This window comes from Phaethon lepturus, unplaced genomic scaffold (genome assembly GCF_000687285.1).
Source record: "Phaethon lepturus isolate BGI_N335 unplaced genomic scaffold, ASM68728v1 scaffold5508, whole genome shotgun sequence".
Taxonomy (NCBI): Eukaryota; Metazoa; Chordata; class Aves; order Phaethontiformes; family Phaethontidae; genus Phaethon; species Phaethon lepturus.
Window position 1 is genome coordinate 14,623 of NW_010559586.1, and position 19,172 is coordinate 33,794.

Sequence of the window (19,172 nt, forward strand, 5' to 3'; positions counted from 1 at the left end):
CCACTCTGCTCTGGATTGGGCCAGTAGATGGGCCAGGAAGGAAAATAGTAGTGTCAGACATAACACAGCATTATCTTTTTCTGATCAGCTTTTGAATGGTATGTCCTAAGGGTAAGGGTAAGAGTAAAATACTGTGAACTAAAGTCCTGAATTATATTCCTGCCTTTCCCTTCATATACTGTGTGTTTAGACCAGTCCCCTATTTTGTCTTTTCTTCTGTTATCTGTAGGAGGAAGAGAGTCAGTCACACTCTATATTCTTTTGGAGGTGGCCAAAACCCTCCAGGGTCCTGAACTATGAATGTCTACAATACGATTTTCTGGCTTAGAGTAAAATTATGAACTTGTATATTCTGAAGCTTTGGTATATCTAATTATAAGTACTTGTTTTATAAATACTGTGTATTTCTGCTCTTTTGTGAACTGACCTGTATGTCAACACTTTAATTTTTCAAGACAATGTTTGTTTATGTTATGACCAATCTAGTACCCTGTAGCTATAGTATGTCTGAGTAAAAACTCTTCAGGAGATAACAAAAATATCCAACAGCAACATTGAATTCAAAATTTGCTAAATACATTGTCCTTTGTTCTTCCTTTCATTTTTCTTAGAAGAGAACAGCAATTCAGTAGTGATGGATATTACTGTAATTGTATACAGCGTTTCCTTTTCCCTCTCAGACTGCTTTGTCAATAGTAATTTCCTCAAATCCGCCAAATAAACACTAGTAAAATTCTTAAATCTAAGTATGCCTCTTCCCAATTAACATAAAATGGATTAATAAATATTGTTAGCATTTTTAATTGTAATCCCGAAGATGGGTTAAACAAACCTAAAGTCACAAGCAACTCCATTCATGTTTTGTCACAATGTATCTCATTACTCCAAATAACATGGTGGGATTTTTGTTAGATTTTTTTTTTTGGTGAGTGTAAGGAGTCATTATTTGCAAAAGTAGCATGCATTCAGTGGATGGCTATTTGAGATAACCAGACCTGAAGAGACTGAGCTGACAAAAACAGAGCAAAGTCAAAACTACTCTAGAAGCAAATCTTGGAAAATTGTGTGAATGAGAAACTAAGGAGAGGCAAGATACTAGGAACAGATCATGCTAAGAGTTAACATGATTTTTCTCCTGTTGTTTTACAAGCGTTCTCTGAATCTTATAAGTCTTTCCAAATTGGTAGGAACACAAAAGCTACATTTTCAATATTTTCGATGTGACTGGAGACAACCGCAGAATTTCTCAGGCCTATTCATGAAGTTCAATTCTGAAAATAGTTTTCTAAACTTTTCACATTTCAGGTCTTCTCCAAATTAAGCAGCCTGTCTAAGCCTTTTGAGAAATTAATTCATGAGTTGGGGAAGTATTACAGAGATGTCATTTAGAAGGTTGACATAATTACAGTATTTGACATTTTCTCCATAGAGAACGCAGGGTTTTCTTGTAACAGGCTGTGGAAACATGGTTCAGTACTTTGAAAAATCAGACTGCTTGTAAAGAGAGGTTTAAGAATGAACCTTTCAGTGTTTTTTGCGTTTATGCACCTACTTTTACACTTACAGAATAGGCCAAGCAGAGTTTAAGCACCGAAGACTATGAAAGTGGTCCAGAAAGTTTACCTGCTATCTGCAAAAGTAATATTTGGTGTAGTGGGAACTGCAAAATTCCCTGGAATTAGATTCCTCTGCATGTGCATAAATTCTTCCCAGTGTGAAAAGATAGTTATCTAAGCTCTGCTGTCATTCAGAGGCCTTGCAAAGAGTCACGCACTCTTTATCTAAGTCCTCAGCTGGCATGTACTGCTCATCTAACAGAGAATGCTTACCACATATGGGCAGTATTGTCTCCAGCTTCACAGAAAAGGTTGCTTTTTCCAGAATGTTCCTGCATGTGCTAGTCTTTTGCATAAAGCCTTGGAGTTAGAGTACTCATAAGAGCAAGATCTGGCTTTTATTCTTTTCTTCTTGGATTACACCTACTTTTTATTAAATTACACTTAACGTGTATTATTTGCTCTGTAAAATCATAAACTGGCTTGTCTCCTTCAAAGTGCGCTGACTTTATAACAAATCAAGCCTCTGGCTCATGCTCTTTCTTTCTATTTGCTCTTGCTTTCTCTTGGCTTAATCCTCCTAAACATCCTAATATTTTGCACCTAATTTTTAAGGTTCTTTTTGTTTAAGTAAGAGGAATCTAAATACAAATAGAAATCTAAATCTTACCATAACTGATTATTCAAATGCACTTGTGTTTAAGTCTGTGTGGCACTTGGATACCACTTCCTTGGGGAACACAGTTTCATGTGTCCTGCTTTAAACAAAAACCAGTTAGACTACACTTTCTGAAGTTATACTATTACAAGCAATATATTAAAAATAAATGTTTACTTTTCCAATATAAGTAGATGTATTATAAAAAAATAAATATAAAAATTTACAACACAAACTAGATTGTTTTTAACAGCTATGATTTTGTGAAAATACCAGATTTTTTTTTTAGTTCTCCTTAGCATTCTCAGCGCCTATTAGATGTCTCAGGGCTGCCTTTGGTATGTAGTATGTCTATACCTCTTTATACTTTTATATTGAGTTTTAACTGATCAGTATAGATGTGTCCATTTCAGTTGATTTTTGGAATGAAGTCTCAAGTAAAAGTGAAACAGTCCTATTTGCACTCTGATGTTTTTGTTGGATGAACTAGCTGATAAAAAGTCTTTTCTGTCACTGATTTCCATCACTGATTTCCATTGTGCCTTATATACTACGGTGGCATTCACAGCTGAAAGAAGCTGGTTTCATACCTTCTTATAAGAGTCAATGAATGACAATTTCTTATTAGACAACATTTTCCTGCTTTGTAGTTGTAGACAGAAGTTTGTAATGGTCAAAGTCCTGTGTGTACTCAATTTTCGTGTAGATATTCCTGCCATTTTTCGATATCACGATCATCTGAATCTCCCTCTACGAAATAAAATCAAACCTACCTTTTTAAAATGTAACATACAATTATGCTACTTTGCATACAGCATGAAAAAAAACAACTTTGTTTTCTGCATGCTGTCTTCCCCAGAGGATTACTCAGGGGAGGTTGACAGATCAATAAGGTTTAATTATCATCAAAAAGCAGACAAGATAAATTCATTATGTATCTATAATGAAATCAGTTTTCAATATACAAAACTCTTAAATAGGATATACTACACTGGCAATAATGCATTATGATACTCAAAGGTTTTACCAGTTATTTAATGTATAAGATTAGAAAAGAGATTATTAGAAAAGAGATAATTATAAAAAATTGATATTTTAATATAGAATCAGTTTAAGATGCTGATTGTTCTTGATTCTTCTGCAGACAAAATGGCTGTATTCCTGTAGGACATATGGCATTTGCTTTTTTAGTGATGTCAAAGTGAATCATTGATCATTGCATTTGCACTATTAAAAGCTAGTTCTTTAGTACACTAAATGATGCCACCTCAAGTGAAATCACTTTCATTTGTTTCTACACAAATGTGTAGCTTCACTACACTTCCTTTTTCACAACTTTGTTAACTTTTCAGAGTATTTTCAGAAATATCCAAGATATTTATTTCTTTAAATAACTGCACTGTTACTACTATCTTAGTTACAGTAACAGTTGTCTTAATGCACAGAACTGAAGCAAGTGTATACATAAAATTATGACAAAGTGTAGTATTGGTATACAAAATATGATTATATTGGTAAAAGCTAGAAGTAAATATTTTATTATTTTCAGCAGATTATTTCTATTTAAATTGTTCAGTATTTACATTAGTACTTTAGTAATACAAGCCAAAATTGTACTAAACATTTCTGGTGAATAAGAGTCTACCTCAAGAAATTCACTCTGTAAAAGAATAAATGGGGAAGTGATGCAAATAAAAACATGGGAGACAAGATAGTCAAAAAATGGGTGTTTGAGTGGAGATTCAGTGGCAATTCTGAGCCAATAGATTTTTAAAGAATTATTTGAAATTTGGGAATTCAGTATATCCTGAATCATGCACACTAAAAAAAAAAACAAAATCAAGAGAAAGCCTCAAGAGCATGGGTCTGTCACATTATAAAGCTACTACATCAAAAGACAGAGTTCTTTTCCTCTTCTGTTCCACTTGTTGAGGGAAGAATAGCAAGAGGTGTTAGGAGACAGCATAAGAGTACCTCTGTGACAAGTGACTCTACCTCTGACTTTGAGTCTTGGTGAACTGGGCAGGCTTGAGAGAGGACTTGTGTGTGGGACAACTGGTGACTGAACAGATTTAACTAAGGTACGCACACAGGCTGAGGAAGTACTTGAAGAGAAATGGGATGTGATGACATATTTTTGCCATCTTATTCATACGTTATTTGTTCATTTTTATGGTCTTTTTTATATATGTTGTAAGCTGCTCTGTTTTAGAACTGACATTAATATGCATCTAAAACTAGTGTGAAGAAAAATAATGACTACTAGGGCATCTGTTACGTGTAAGGACCTTTCTGGAAGGTAAATGGAACAGTATCTCTCCCCTTGATTTAATAATTGCAATATATTCATGAACATTAGCTGCTTGTCCATGGATATGTTCATATACATAAATAATGGTGCTGGAAATCAGCTCTCCGCATGCAAATGCAATTAAAAAACATGTATTGGCATTACGGTTCCAGTCTCCAAAAGGGAGATTTCACCTCAGGAAAATAATGTATTGAATAATCTTCCAGGGGAACCTAAAACTGACAAATAAGAAAAAAGTATTCTAGATGTATGCCAGTATTTTCAGTGTTAGAGCCTGCTGGATTGTCATATTCAGTGCTTTTTCTGTACTGGGAAGTGTATTCATTTTTGTGTGCACAGTTAGTGCCATTGCACACCGGAACTGGCATGTAGACAACACTTTGCACTCAGGTGGTAGTTTGTGTGTCTAATTTATAGTACGTGTTTGCAGAAATGTAGTACCACAAATAGATGTGGCTTAATATATTACAGTGAACCTCTAATGTTTGGCTTAATTCAGATAGTCTGAAGACATAATGTTTTCTGTAGTGGGTTCCTTTTGTTTTCCATCCATCACACCTGCAGATTTAGCTCTCCTATTATTTCTTACTTGTGAGATACAGTAATTTAGAACAGGAATTTGATATGGTTAATTTTACAAAGATATTAATAGTTTGTCATTACGTTTTTCATGAAGAATTGTGTCAGTAGGCACTAGCAGGTCCAAAAGGAATGCATGGATCTTTACTCAGGTGTTACCATAGATGTCAAGCTGCTTTTGAATTGCTAGAGCTAGTAGAGTATCTGCAACTAAGTGTGAAGGTCACTGGGTCATAGGAGGTGTATCAACTGGAAATTATATTTGAATATAGGAGCAAGTCAGTTGATATTTTGGCTGTATTCTCATGGCTTTTGTTTCTTTGGGTGGTTCTTCTGCAGCCATGTACATGCCATTTAGAGGCCTTTATGGTAATGTGATATTTTGTACTTAATATCCTAGTAAAATACACACATAAAGTTCATGTTATTAGAAGGAACAGATATTGCTAATGCCTGGAAAATGTAATATTCTGTGTATTTTTTCAGACTTTTTTTTTTAATTGGGATATGTCTGCTTGTACAAAAAGGTTAATTTCTGTCTTGCAAAGTGTATGCAGATGAGGAAAGAGCAATCTGATTCTGAATTTTAAATTCATGAACTACACTTACATAAAAAGTTCATCATTTTATTTTCCTGCTCTTGAAAAGGAACGGCTAGAAATGACAGGACATATTGAAATGAAGTCTCAGAGTTTCACACATGCCTAGCAGTGTTAAATCATTGTGCTTTCTCCGTAGGATTTTAAGACAGTGCTGTCTTTCCCCCAGTACCCAGGGGAGTTTCTGCACCCTGTGGTATATGCGTGTACTGCAGTTATGTTGTTGTGTCTGTTTGCTTCCATTATCACCTACATTGTCCATCACAGGTAAGAATTCAATTTTAAGCACTTTCTTAAATGGTCAGCATTATGCTGAGATACTTCAATTTTTCTAACCCTCAATGAAAAGATAAATTAAAATTATTGGAATTACTGTTGGATAGTAATATCAGCAATGTGATTTACACCAGAGAAATAAAAAAAAGGTTATGTCAACCTTTCTCAAGCTGTTCCCAAGCTGTATCTTTCCTGAGACCTATGTCTAAATGGTCTACACATTGTTCCTAAGATTTCTAACTTGATAATTCAGCATGAAACCACGAGCACTATCAAATTGCTTTCTAGCAAATTCCAGTCGAGCAGTGCTTTGGACAGCTACGCTGGCAGTATTGGCATCTGAGACCAAGTTTGGTTGAAAGACTGGTAACTATCATTGGATAAAAGAAACTTTCTTTGACTTCTAAATCTTCTTGGGTTTAGAAAACTTGTGTTTTCCTGTATATGAAAGATTTATATAAATGCCATTTTAACTACATACTTCTATTAAAGACCATTAGCAATTTAAAAGAGTAGGAATGTATTGTACTGTAGAAGCTGCTAAATATTAATTATGTGAACTTAATGCAATGACTTCTGATCTTCAGCTTCCATTTAATCCTTTAGAGACGTCTTGTTAAATTTCTGCATATCTGAAGCTATGCAATAAGCCTTTTGCTTTTATTACTCTACTTTAAATGCTTGATTTGGTGAAGGAAACTTTAAGTCAGTAGACCTTTGTCAGTAGACTCTTTACAATTTTTACCATTGATTTGACTTTTTAACCATTGATTTCAATGCTGTATAAATCAGACTCTGTCCTGTAGGTAGATTGGTAAGTAGGTATTCAAGAATCAGAGAATTTAATTCTATCATATTAAGCATTTTTCCCAAATAATAATTTTCATAATAGATATGTTGTTTTTTAATTTTAAAATGTGCTTTTTCAACAGCACAATCCGAATAAGTAGAAAAGGATGGCACATGCTTCTCAACTTTTGTTTCCACACTGCTCTTACGTTTGCAGTTTTTGCTGGTGGAATCAACCGCATTAAATATCCAATTATATGTCAAGCTGTAAGTATCTGCCTTAGTAATCCTTATAAATAGAATGAAAACCTGCAACTGTATCTTTTAATATAACATTGATAGTTCTCTTTCTTCTCGTATATTGTTCCCAGATCTTAAATTCTTCAGAATAAGTCATCATTATAAGCACGTATTTTAAAGGCCAGCGCTGGGAGCGTTCAGTGCTTGGTTGTCACCTGGGTTTCTGTGAGAGGCTGACCAATGCATTAACTACTCTGCAGCTCAGATTTTCTTATTTTTTAAAAAAATCCCTGAAAATCATAATATTTCTCTGTTCTACAGGATAGTTGAAAACTATGATTCCCAAATATATCTGTCCTTTCTGATCTTTGGGTTGAATGTGTGGAACTGAAGTCACTGCTGCTCTTTTGTAATATATATACCACTTGCCTGAGGGTGGCCCTGGCTTCAGTGGGTGATCCCTAAATATACACTTGGGCAGCTTAATGTTTATAGTATGATTATGCCTTTTAATTATAACTCAAGCTAAGGGGACAAAGCAGACCAGTACACTTGTGATTTATGGACCCCTGTTTGCAATGCTGGACTATTTCACATCTCTTGCTTCATCCTTTCTGGGGATCTAGTGCCAAGAGATGCACAGAGAGGGCATAGCTTCAGCTGCTCTGAATATAGAGGCTGAATCTGCACAGGGTATAAAAAGAGTCATTTCAGTAATCTTCTGTAATGTCTGATGAAGGCTTGTTGCAATTTGTAGGTCTTAAATATTTCTTCCTCTCAGATTTTGTAGAAGGGCTCCAGATCTTATGAATGCTGTTGGTATTTATGTGTAGTAAAGCACTTTAATAAGTCAGCATTCTCCCAGATATTTTGCCTGTCACTAATCTGGTTCTTCTTATTGGCTTGAATGGGTGTAAACAGCAAGAGTCACCAGCCAACATCAGAGTCACTGCAAAACTTCCATAACTAGTGTAAAAGTTATCACTAATTTTCAGTGAGATGTTTTGGAAGCCTTTTGTGTATACTTGTGCATGACCATCAATAAACAGCACATGTAGATCTGTTAGCACCTGTAAGGTTCTACGTGCAAAGTCCACCTATGTTTATTACATGATATTCATTTGAATTAATCTGGTGGACAGTTGTCCACTAGATTACTCTGAGATAAATATCTCACAATATCTAGTGTATTGTGTCATAATTAATCTGTGAGTTCTAGCAAATTGAAATATCACTTACCATTGTCTTTATCTGCAGTTTGCAAGTGAGGGTAGCAGATCAGTTTGTAGGGCAGCCATGGCTGTGTGATTACATGGTCACAAATGACCATCTGTTGTTACAATCATTGTCTGGTTATTTACTTTGCAGATTGCATGGTAACAATGCAGTATTAACAGTGATAAGGAGAAACTGATTGAGATAAATGAGTTATTAATAATCTGTTATGAGAAATACATAAACTACAGGGGTATCTTCACAAAATGCATTATCAGTAACAGCTATTTCTTGCTATGGTATAGGACCAGATCCTGAGCTGCTTAGAAACATGCACACTTAGAGAAACTGAATGAATCAATTCATATATGCCTTCTAATCAGTTTCATAAAGTCATTTACCTGACACCATGCTACATCAACAGACAATATCATCAGCAGTTAAAAAATAGGAAAGATACAGGACACACAAGACACACACAGTCCTCTGGTTCCTAGTAGAAATTGTCTGATATAACTAGGTAGTTGCAACAGTCCAAACAATCTAAGACGAGACTCCTATAACTGAGGAAGACTATAACAGAGGCTGAAGAAATGTTCAGTCCCAGAACTTTGTACCCCACCACAGACCCTTTCTTGCCTACTGACAGCAAAATTTTTCAAAATTCTGTGAGTCCCAGTGCCTGTCTCCTCCTGTGATAACCCTGAGAGGATTACTCCATGAATTATTATTCAGGGTGCCAAAGCTACAAGGTAGAGAGGTCAGACCTACTAATGGTTTCCTGAGAAGCTCACATAGTTGAACATTTCCCATAGGCATGCGTAAGCAGTGGTGGGGTGGACAGCGCTCCTTTTCTCCTGTGTATGGAATACAGCAATTCTTTAAATCACTCAGCCTAATGAAAGGTATATTTATATAGCTGTTTTGGGCTTGTGTGTCCTTCAAGCCTAATTTTTGTCTCTTTCTGAAAATATTACTGCTTCAAGCAGCAATAAAATATTAGTTATACTGCATGTGTAACACTGTCAGTGTTAGTATAGCCAGGTATCTTTCCATCTGCTACAATTCAAAACACAGCTTCACCCTGCTGCAATGTAATTTGCACTTTTTGTTTCCTGAGTGCATAGGGGAAGATTCTAAGTGCAAGCATTCTCTGTCCTAAGCACTGAAATGTGATGCCAAAGCCAGTGAACCTCCACCCTTCTTATTGTAATTATCCCTAAAATTTTCACACAAATTTCACTGCAACATCCCTACCCAAGTGAAATAATAGGCTGAGCTAATTTTTATCCTTCATAATTAACCAAAAATGGTGGTTTTAAAATAACTTCATTTGGATTACCTTCTCCCTCTAAATGAGGTGTCCCAGGCTACTTTTAAGCAGCAGGACATAATGCTATGGAAATGGATCCATTTTCTGTGATTGATAGCTGGAAGAACCTTCGTATCCCCTTGAAGGCAAAGTAATTACACAAAAAAATGTGTTTTCAGAGATGGTAAGGTACTAATTTTTATCTAAAAATTGAACAGTCCCTTTTAAACCTGCATACCTATTTCAGAGACGATTTTGTATAGACAGTCTCACTTGCATATGTGCTATGCAGACTTTATGATTTATAAAGAAAACTGATGGTAGAGTGATGGTCTGGAAGAGTTGATTGCTTCTTCACAGATTTCCTGTGTGAATGAGGTTATATCTACAGACTGTTTAGATTACCCACAGATCTAATTATGGGTGTCACTGAATGCTGGCTATTGATATAGAACTCAGAGTCTTGAGTTTATGGCAAAATCTTTCATGGAAGGCAAAGGTTGTGTTAGCAATGGCAGAATGGGATTAATCAGAGCCAGGACACTAGCCAGAAAGGGGCTTGAGCCAGACAGTGGATGATATAGTCAGCCCCTTCCATCTCCTAGAGTTAGGATCTTGGATTACTTTCCTTCAAAGGGCAGAAGGAGGCTTATTTCTTTCATGTAAGGAATGAGATGGAAGGAGACACAACTGCAGCTGGATTACTCCTCATGTGTGAGAGGCACTGATTCTGTACCCTCAGTCTGAAAGATTTCAGTCTCATGGCCCCTACTTTCCAGGAGAGCATGATAGCCATGAGTCTATGATGCTAGGGGATGAAATAGTCAGTTGAACATGTTGAAGCATGAAGAATAAGCCTAGGGGCACAAGGTTCAGGAGACATAAAAGTCAGGGAATGAGACAGAATCATAATTTTTTATCCTAGTGGCCAGTCACTGAGTGGCATGATCACTTCAATCATATCTCCAAGATCCTCCTATATGGTTTATCAAATAAAAGATTCCATGTAAAATTTGTCAAGGCTCGGATCTTCCTTCTCCCTGATGAGTGTCGTATGTAAAGCTGCTTGTGAATTCCTTTCTGTAGGACCCTAAATCTTCAGCAAGAAAGGCAAAGACCATTCCATACTAGCCAGTAGCCTAGAAGTTCAAATACTACCCTTGGAAGTCCAACATTTGGATTTGAATCCTGTTAAACTAAGAAGGTCCTAGAGCTATGCACCGCATCTCTGGTAGGAGCTATAGATACAGAAATATTATAGAAAAAGGAGGAAAAGAGCAGTTCTTTCTGCTCTAGCTATTTTTTTTTTTAATTAATGTACTGTGATCAAGTTTGACAGTTAGGGTGTCTCAAAGAAAGAATGCTATTTAAGAGCTCTTGAGTGGTCTTTGGTGAGAATGGTGCTGCATTGTTCAGGTCTGCTGAGACAGGAACAGAGCTAGTCATATGCACAAGCAAGACTTCAGGTTGCTGGAAACTTTACTAGCAGCAACCTATGACAGCTAAAGGCTTTGCACACTATGCAGTTAGATGTCCATGCTGAAGATCATCCTTCCTTGTCTCAGGTACCTCATTTGTGGGTCTCAACTTCTTGCCCTCAATTCTGCCTTTGAAGGGAGCATAGGATTGTTCTGAGGCTAAATGTTTTAAGATCATAAAATATCTTAAATGGTGTTATAAACTGCAGAGAAATGCCTGAATCCCTTCATCTTACTGAAAAGAATAATTTTCAGTGCAGGATTAATAGCTTAATCAGCATGTCAGTGCATATCCATATCCTCCTTTAAATAGAACTGGCTAAAGAAGAACAATCTTATCTGAAATATGATTACAATTGAAAAAAAAAATCAAATTAAAAACTAGAGGAAACCAAAGAAATTTGTGTGCACGTTAACGGTGATCAAGAGAGCTTTTTGTGCCAAAATGCTTTGGATAAATGTGTACTCTGGTCATTAACATGGTAACTGCATGATGTGGAACTTAAGTTACCTCTAAAAGTACTGAAATTTATTGAAGGAGCAGACAGATCTTCTTACTATGGAAAAGTGTAATCTATTCAGTAGGCTGGTACTTATTCCCAAAGATAAGAGTTCTAAGAACACAGGGCATGGAAAAAGTGAGTCCAAGGAAACCAGAAAATTTTCACCATATAACTGCGGTTATTAAATAGCTTTAGCTGCAATGCTGTCTTCAATGCATGTATCCTGACAGTTCTTTCCGTACCATTTGGCCTGTTAGTGGAAAACCTTCTTACAAATAAGTGTCATCACTTTAATATACTCAATCCTAATCCTTTGTTCTGTGTGGAAAACTTGAACCTTCCCACACAATTTTATGTGAAATACAGAAGTTCTACTTTGAGTGAAAATAGCTTTAAGTGAACACTTGGGTATTTAATTTGTATCTATTTATTGGCTTTTTAAGCTTTATAGAGGCACAGTAACAAGATATACACAGATAAATTTGTATCCTGGACTTTTAGTGCATAAGCCTAAGGTTTACATTTGCTAACAGATTTAAGTAAGAGTTTACTGAACAAAACTATCTTTGTCCTGTTCCCCTTTCTGTTGAGCCTTGTCTTCCCCTTCCATGTCATGAGCTGGTATCTTGTGTATTTCTAGCATAAGGCTCAGATATCTTCCTAGCTTAAGAGAGCTAGAAAGAAGTGGTCCCGCTGAAGGGGACAAAAGACCTTGCAGTCACAATCCCTAAGCGGAACAGTGAGGAAAATGCACCTCTGTGTCATGACTGATGTCAGTGTGGAGATACGGGGAAGTAAGAGGCAGAGAGTAAAGCACACCACTTTGAAATACTGAATTTTCAAGATGAGGTATAACAAGTGTTTCTTTACTAATTATTATTAGTGCATGAATAAGACCAAAAATTCTAGTCCAAAAAACATATTTTGTGATGGGAAGTGAGAAACAAAATCACCACCACACAGAGAAAAGGGCACATTTCCCTTTGTAATTTAGCGTAACAGCCCAGCGTACCCTTCCAAATTCCACATTTTTGTTGTGCCATATATATTTTATCTCCAGATTGTCACCATTGTCCTTCAAGTCTGTCAGTCATGAGGAGGTCCTGTACCATCAGGATATGGTATATGCTCTTTTCTTTAAGCAAAAAATGCAAATGGTTTGTTGTGGTTTTTTAGAGAGAGAAAGAGGCATATTATTAAAGAGTCAGTACAGAAGATGTACAGGTGTTTCTGTCTCTTGTTCATGTTCAATTTGTCCATCTATCAGAAGGAACTAAGTTGCTGAAATATGAACACACTGTGAATGAATGTGACTAAGGTGTGGCAGAGCAATGATGTGTTCAGTTCAGTTTCCTCCTTGAAAGTTCAATAAAATCATTTTATTGTACTATTTTTAGGAATTTTATTCACTCAAGTCGTTGATCATTTCTGTATATATGGCCACATATGTTGTCAAAATTTCACATGTAGGTGCCTTCTCAGATGGAATTCATCCCTACTATTCATATTCTTATGGACATAAGAATGTGAATGCCACTTTGGCATACTTGTGTAGAAAAATTGCAGGCTATATAGTAGCAGTGCTATGCTGAAATAAGAAAGAGGTTATGAACCAAATCTCTACAATTTTTCCAGTTCTTTCTCATGATTTCTGCCTCTTTTTTCTCCCCCTTTCTCCTCCTCCTCTTCTCCCTCCTGCCTTACTCCTTCACTCCTCCCCCCGCTCATAGTCATTTCACTGCATCCCTACAGAAATGATGCAAGCCGTGTATGAACTAAGTCCAGACAGCACTAGCCACTGACCTGGCAACGTCTGCCAGCTGACGATACAAAGTTGTCTCATTCTCTTATTTCTGCTTCTTTTACCTCAAGCAGCAACAGCTATGAAGGCTTTATACTCCCTTGTCTAATGTGTCAGACAAGTCCCAGAGAAAATTACAAAGGGTTTTATGTTGATATTTGCTGCTATCTTCAAGTTTTGTGCTATATTAATAAATATAAACAATATCCATGGAATTTTTGTCTCTACCCATCAATTATTTTGTTTTAAGTTGAGCAAAAATGAACACAGGTTCAAATAAATCATGATAATAGATTTGTGTTAGCTTTATTCAGCAATTCTCTGTATTCCTTAAACATTTATGTGCTTTCCAATTATAGCAATATTTTACTTGTCACTGCAAAATGTCAGGTTATTGCTTCAAAGGTAACCTCATTTTATATAATCAGATGGAGACTTAGCTGATGTAATAAAGCATTGGAGATTGGATAAAATTCCAATTACGGTTTCCATAGTAATGAATAACAATTACCAGCATAACAAAGATGTTAGTAGTTTAGAGGTGTTTGCACTTTATTTTACTTTCAATGATAAACACACTAGTTTCTTGGAGACAAAATTATAATAACATTATTGAGAGTCTGTATTTACTTTTAAGGGGGGATGCCAAGAGCTGCCATTTAATTTTAAAAATTTTATGGCCAAGTTATAAATTCCTTAAAATATATGTCTGAAAATAATCCGGTTTTATTGATGGATCCACTGATCCCATTACAAGAAGTCAACCTTGGCTATATGCAGATTCCATCTGCCTCTAAAAATTGTTTTCCCTGGTTAGAAATAACTAGAAAGAAATAAAAAATGGATACACTTACAAATTCAGTTAAAAAAATCTGTTTGCCTGTACACTTACGCAGTAAGATTCTTCTAAAACTCTTGTTTTATTGATCCATTTACTGGCTTGTTTAACTGTCCACTCTTTTTTTAGGTTGGCATAGTACTACATTACTCTACACTCTCTACTATGTTATGGATTGGAGTAACTGCCAGGAATATTTATAAGCAAGTTACAAAAAAACCTCAGCCATGTCAAAACAGTGACCAACATTCTTATCCAAAGCAACCACTACTCAGGTATGGAATATTAGCTATACTTCTTTTTTTGAATGTATTTCTAAAGCATATAAATTTTAAACAAACTCTCACATTTATTTCTCTATTCTTTATTTCTTACATACTATAAATAGGATCCATGAAGAATTGAGTCACTTAGGTGTATATAAAAACCTGAATATTTATTTTATGCTAATAGTTAATTCTACTCAGGAGATGGAAATATGCAGAACTGATACTGGCTAGGTTCAGATACCTTTATCTGAACAGGAGCAATTCAAATGTTTCTGTTGATTTCTCATGGAGGAAAAAACCCTGGTTTCTTCTGGGTTCAGGCATTATTTTATCATCAGAAACTATACTGTAATGACTCTTCCTTTTTCCCTTACCTATTCTGCTGTAAATCTTGCCCACACTTGTATTGATTGCCTAGTAACCTGATAGCAACCTTCCTCATTCCACATCAGAGATGTAATGCTATTACAGTAGTGACTGAAAGTCTGGACTCCCTATCAGCTTTCTAGATGGACCAGACTAAATAACATGTCTCTGACAGCACGGCAGGTGTAATGCAGGAAGAATTTTAACCAGATGGCTATGAGATGCTGTAACTTCAAGCCAAAATAGTCAGTCTGCATTAAAAAAACCAAACCAAAACAAAACCAAAACCAACCAACCTTACTACAAACTAGGATTTATGACCAAAGGCATGAGAAGATGGATTCACCTTTTTTGACTTTAGCCATCAAAAAGTTAGGTATTAGCCCAAGTTATCTAGTGTCCCTCTATCGATTTTGGAGGGACACGGAGACAGAGAGGAACTTCCAGAAAACAATTCCTCCCATCTGTCTTGGATGTTTGTGTGAGGACAGGATGAATTGTCTTATGGAGGTGCCTCTCTTTCCCCACAGATCATGGAAAAACCTGAATGGTCAATTCAGACTAAAGACCTCAGTTTTATAATGAAGGACAGGAAATACGAATTCTACTTTTTATAGTTTTACTGTGAAAAATCAAGATTGGTGTATTCTTTTAAACAGACTTAGCTGATTTTATTTTGAATACAAAATGTTTATTAAGTAGCATTTATAAATGGCTGTGTGAGTTTGTCACAACTTGCGAAAAGTCTATAGAAGATTAACTGTGTTTTGCTGTCTGATTCTGCTAAGTGAAATCTTTATTAACATGATTAGTTTTCTGCTTTTTAAAACATTTTCTTTCTAGAGATGAAATTGATTAAAGTTAACATAAAATTTGTATAGTGAAGAGAAGAAGAGCCATATTGAACATTAGCTTTGTTAGGGGTAAGCAAGAGAATATACTTTCACTGAGGGTGTCTGACTTTGATAACCCATGATTTACTATACCATTCTTCACAGATAAGAATTTCACTCTTTTGGTTACTAGCTCCTGGTGAAATGAATAATTCCCAATTTTCAAATGCCGCAGTGTGGCTATTAAAGTAGAAAATTGTTACAGGTTACATAGACCTGTGTCTGTTCTTCAAATTCAAATCTTGTTTGAGTTGGAAAACAATAGAAAATCAGATTACAGAAAAGACTAATCTAATTAGAATCTTTGTTGTACCAGTCATGGTGAGGTTCTCAGACAATGAAAATAAACAGTAGATATTTTAAGTTTAGTAACAGAAATGATAAACCTCCTTTTAGCTGTAAGAGAACATGAGTATAATTTTTTAATAGCTAAGTAAAATGATTCTAAGTTACTTTTCTCGCTCAGGGCACCATATGTCCTAGAGACACAGGCATGTGTCTAATGTCTAATATGATTTCATAATGGTTAGTACTAGATTCAAAGTAGTAAGGATCAATTTCATTTCATGTAGAAAATGGGCATAGTATATGGAAAATTAAAAATTGCTTTAAGCAAGAAAATGACAAACTCATAATTAGTAATTGTTCTTTTAGAACGATAATGATCATTTTTATGGGCATTTTAACTTTCCTGGTTTTAATGAAATTAAAATCAGAATTATTCTGTATCATAATATTTCCATAAAATCCATTAAAGATGCTTGTATTTCAGTGTAGTCATTTATAAGAAATGTTTTAACTAGACAGCGTTCTTGTATCTATAAGCTGATGCCAGCCTTTATACATGTCATGCCTCAGATGCATAAGAGATAACCACAGTTTGTCTGGGTTTAGGTGAGGGAGTGTTAATTTTTGACTCCATTTGACACCAATAGATAGCTAAAAGATAAAAAATTTGTTCAAATGGAGATTGAGTTAAGCTTTTTATACGTCAGGACCATCAGTGCTAGGATGCATATAATATGGTCTGCAAGACACTTTTAAACAAGAGGTAGTTTGTCAGTAATCCCTGTCTATAGACCTAGTTTGACTTGTGTTCAGGTTTTGTTGAACGCAAATATATGAATGTGTTTGGCAAGAACTGTACACTTCGCAGTTCTCCTTCGGCCTTTTCCAGTAATGGATGTATATGACAGACTGGGTTTCCAGTTCACATATGAGTGTTTTTCTATTCCTTGTATACACACTTGCTCTATGAGACATAAGGATATCTTTTGTGAGTCAATAAGTGGGACTATTGCCAAAAATCAATACATAAATCTATGGCATGGAGTTTGCCAAGAAATGATAAAAATTGTCTCACCACATTTTTTTCAAGGAGCTTGATCCACTCTAAAAAGTAGCTGAAATAAATAGTGAAAATAAATACCAAAATATCTAAAAGGAGACCTTACCTATTAGTAAAAAGGACATTTGCTTGTAACAGTTTTTCAGTTTCCCTGCCTGCTATTTGCATATTCATTTGCAGAAGTAGAGACAAATGAGGTACACTTGATCTTTTCCTCCTAGTTTTCCTTGAGCTGTGGCAAGATGTATCCTACTATGTAAAATTGTGGTTCTTTGTTCTAGGTACAGTGATCAAACTTGAAATCTTTTTGCAGTGTAATTTTACCGAAACTTGTTCCTCATGGCAATATGATTTTGAATAATGCCTCTTTTTATATATTAATCATATATTGTATGATACATTTTATATGTTATACATTATACACTTTATATATTTTATTGAATATACTATACATTATATATACTATCTGTTAGTTATAGAGTTAAAGCTCTTGGGGCCTATCACTTTGATGACTGGAACCAACTGTAATAATTCTGGCATTTTTTACTAAATGTGCCTGGATGCTAATGAGGTGGATCAAATTAATGCATCATTGAATTTTGTGTATTGAAATGCTGAACCCTAGCACTTCAACAGATAATGAAATTACTTCCTGTAAAATATACTCTCCAGTATTCTTAATAGAAATAAATAATTCTATCTGTTCATCCTCAGTGGACATTTGTTAAACCTGGCAGAGTTTGGCTTCTGGCTCATCTGAAGTTAAATTTTGCCAGCAAAGGGAAAGGGGCATGCAAAATTCAGCTATTACTTGCAATGTACAAAACCTCTCATCAGGCCAAGCTGAGGCACAGGTAGTATTAGTTTTTATACCCAATACGTGCATGCATTTTTCATGTGATGCTCTGTGCACATACAGATATTCTGTTAAAATCATTCCTTTCCAGAAAGACAGAAAAAGAATAGACTATTATAATTTTTAATAAGATAACTACTGAGCATAATTGTACTGTAAACATTTAAAATAAAAAAAAAAAACCCAAGCTGCCAGTTGGGTCAGAGACTGGTGTTAATGAGAGAGATAATTAAGTTACCTTTTATCTTAGGGTTAGGTACAAATATGTCTCCTAATTTCCTCCATCCTCTTTTACCTTGCAAGATGTTCATTGAATAACTAATATGGCAAACTTCAGATTAGAGAGCCCAATATCCTATATCTGTCATGAAAAAATACCAATGTGCGTAAATAAGGTTGCAGAATCAAGTGGATAACAGGTGATGTCACTGTCTCTGCTGAACTTCTTGTTCATTATGTAATGTAGCTTGATAAGCTTTTTAAAAGGTTCTTGCTAAATTTGTGGGGCTTCTAGGAAAAGTACCTCATGCAGTGCCTTAGAAAAATTGTATACCTACCTGTAATAGCAATTTAGGAATGTATTGTGTGTCCTTCCCTTTGTATTCAAAGTACTAGGCTTAGTACTATGGCTATTAAAAATTAACACACAGAATTTTGGGAAGATCGTATCTCAGGCAAATTAAATCAGTTTTCAGCAGCACACACAGAGCATCTACAGTCAATACCACTGGCTTCAATTCCATTCTCTTATTGTTTTCAACTTCACATAATTTTAAAAGTTAAGAATCATTTTTAGAATGAGATGGCTGTCTGCATATTTCACATATTTTGAACTGTCTTAACTGTTTAATAGAAACTGTCCTTTAAGTTTCACACAGAGCAGACCTAGAATTAGTAGGCAAGAACTGAAGTGGTTCAGTTGAACTGTAATATCTGCTAACGGATGTGTAGCGATGACTAAAAACCTACAGCCCGATCACACAGATGCACAAGATGCAATAGTGCTTCACTGGCATCCTCCCCCTCTCCTGGGAATGCGGCAGCAGCTCTTCACAGCCATTCCCTGGCTCATTATTTCTCTCAGCCACCTAAACATTAATCAGTAGTATCCATCTAAACCGTAGATGTGACTATCTTTGTGACCCTGAATTATGTTAAATTCTTTCACTGCAAAAAAGAGAAACCATGCTAAACTTTCAAATCCAGGAAAACTCCTTCCTTTGGTTTGTGTCACCCTGTCCCGTGATGAGCCTCTTGCCTTGCAGTGACAAGATTTTACAGACTT

At 35.6% G+C, this 19,172-nt stretch overlaps 1 protein-coding gene across 1 annotated transcript in view; it reads left to right on the forward strand.

Moving 5' to 3' along the window:
* The window catches only part of GPR123 (G protein-coupled receptor 123), a gene marked incomplete at its 5' end in the record, with an annotated part of 51,129 nt that overhangs the window by 4,106 nt on the left and 27,851 nt on the right, over nucleotides 1-19,172 (forward strand). Inside the window, 3 exons of the mRNA XM_010293390.1 lie at nucleotides 5,843-5,970; nucleotides 6,912-7,035; nucleotides 14,285-14,430. Coding sequence (XP_010291692.1) covers nucleotides 5,843-5,970; nucleotides 6,912-7,035; nucleotides 14,285-14,430 — 398 coding nt within the window. The remainder of the gene's footprint in view (nucleotides 1-5,842; nucleotides 5,971-6,911; nucleotides 7,036-14,284; nucleotides 14,431-19,172) is intronic.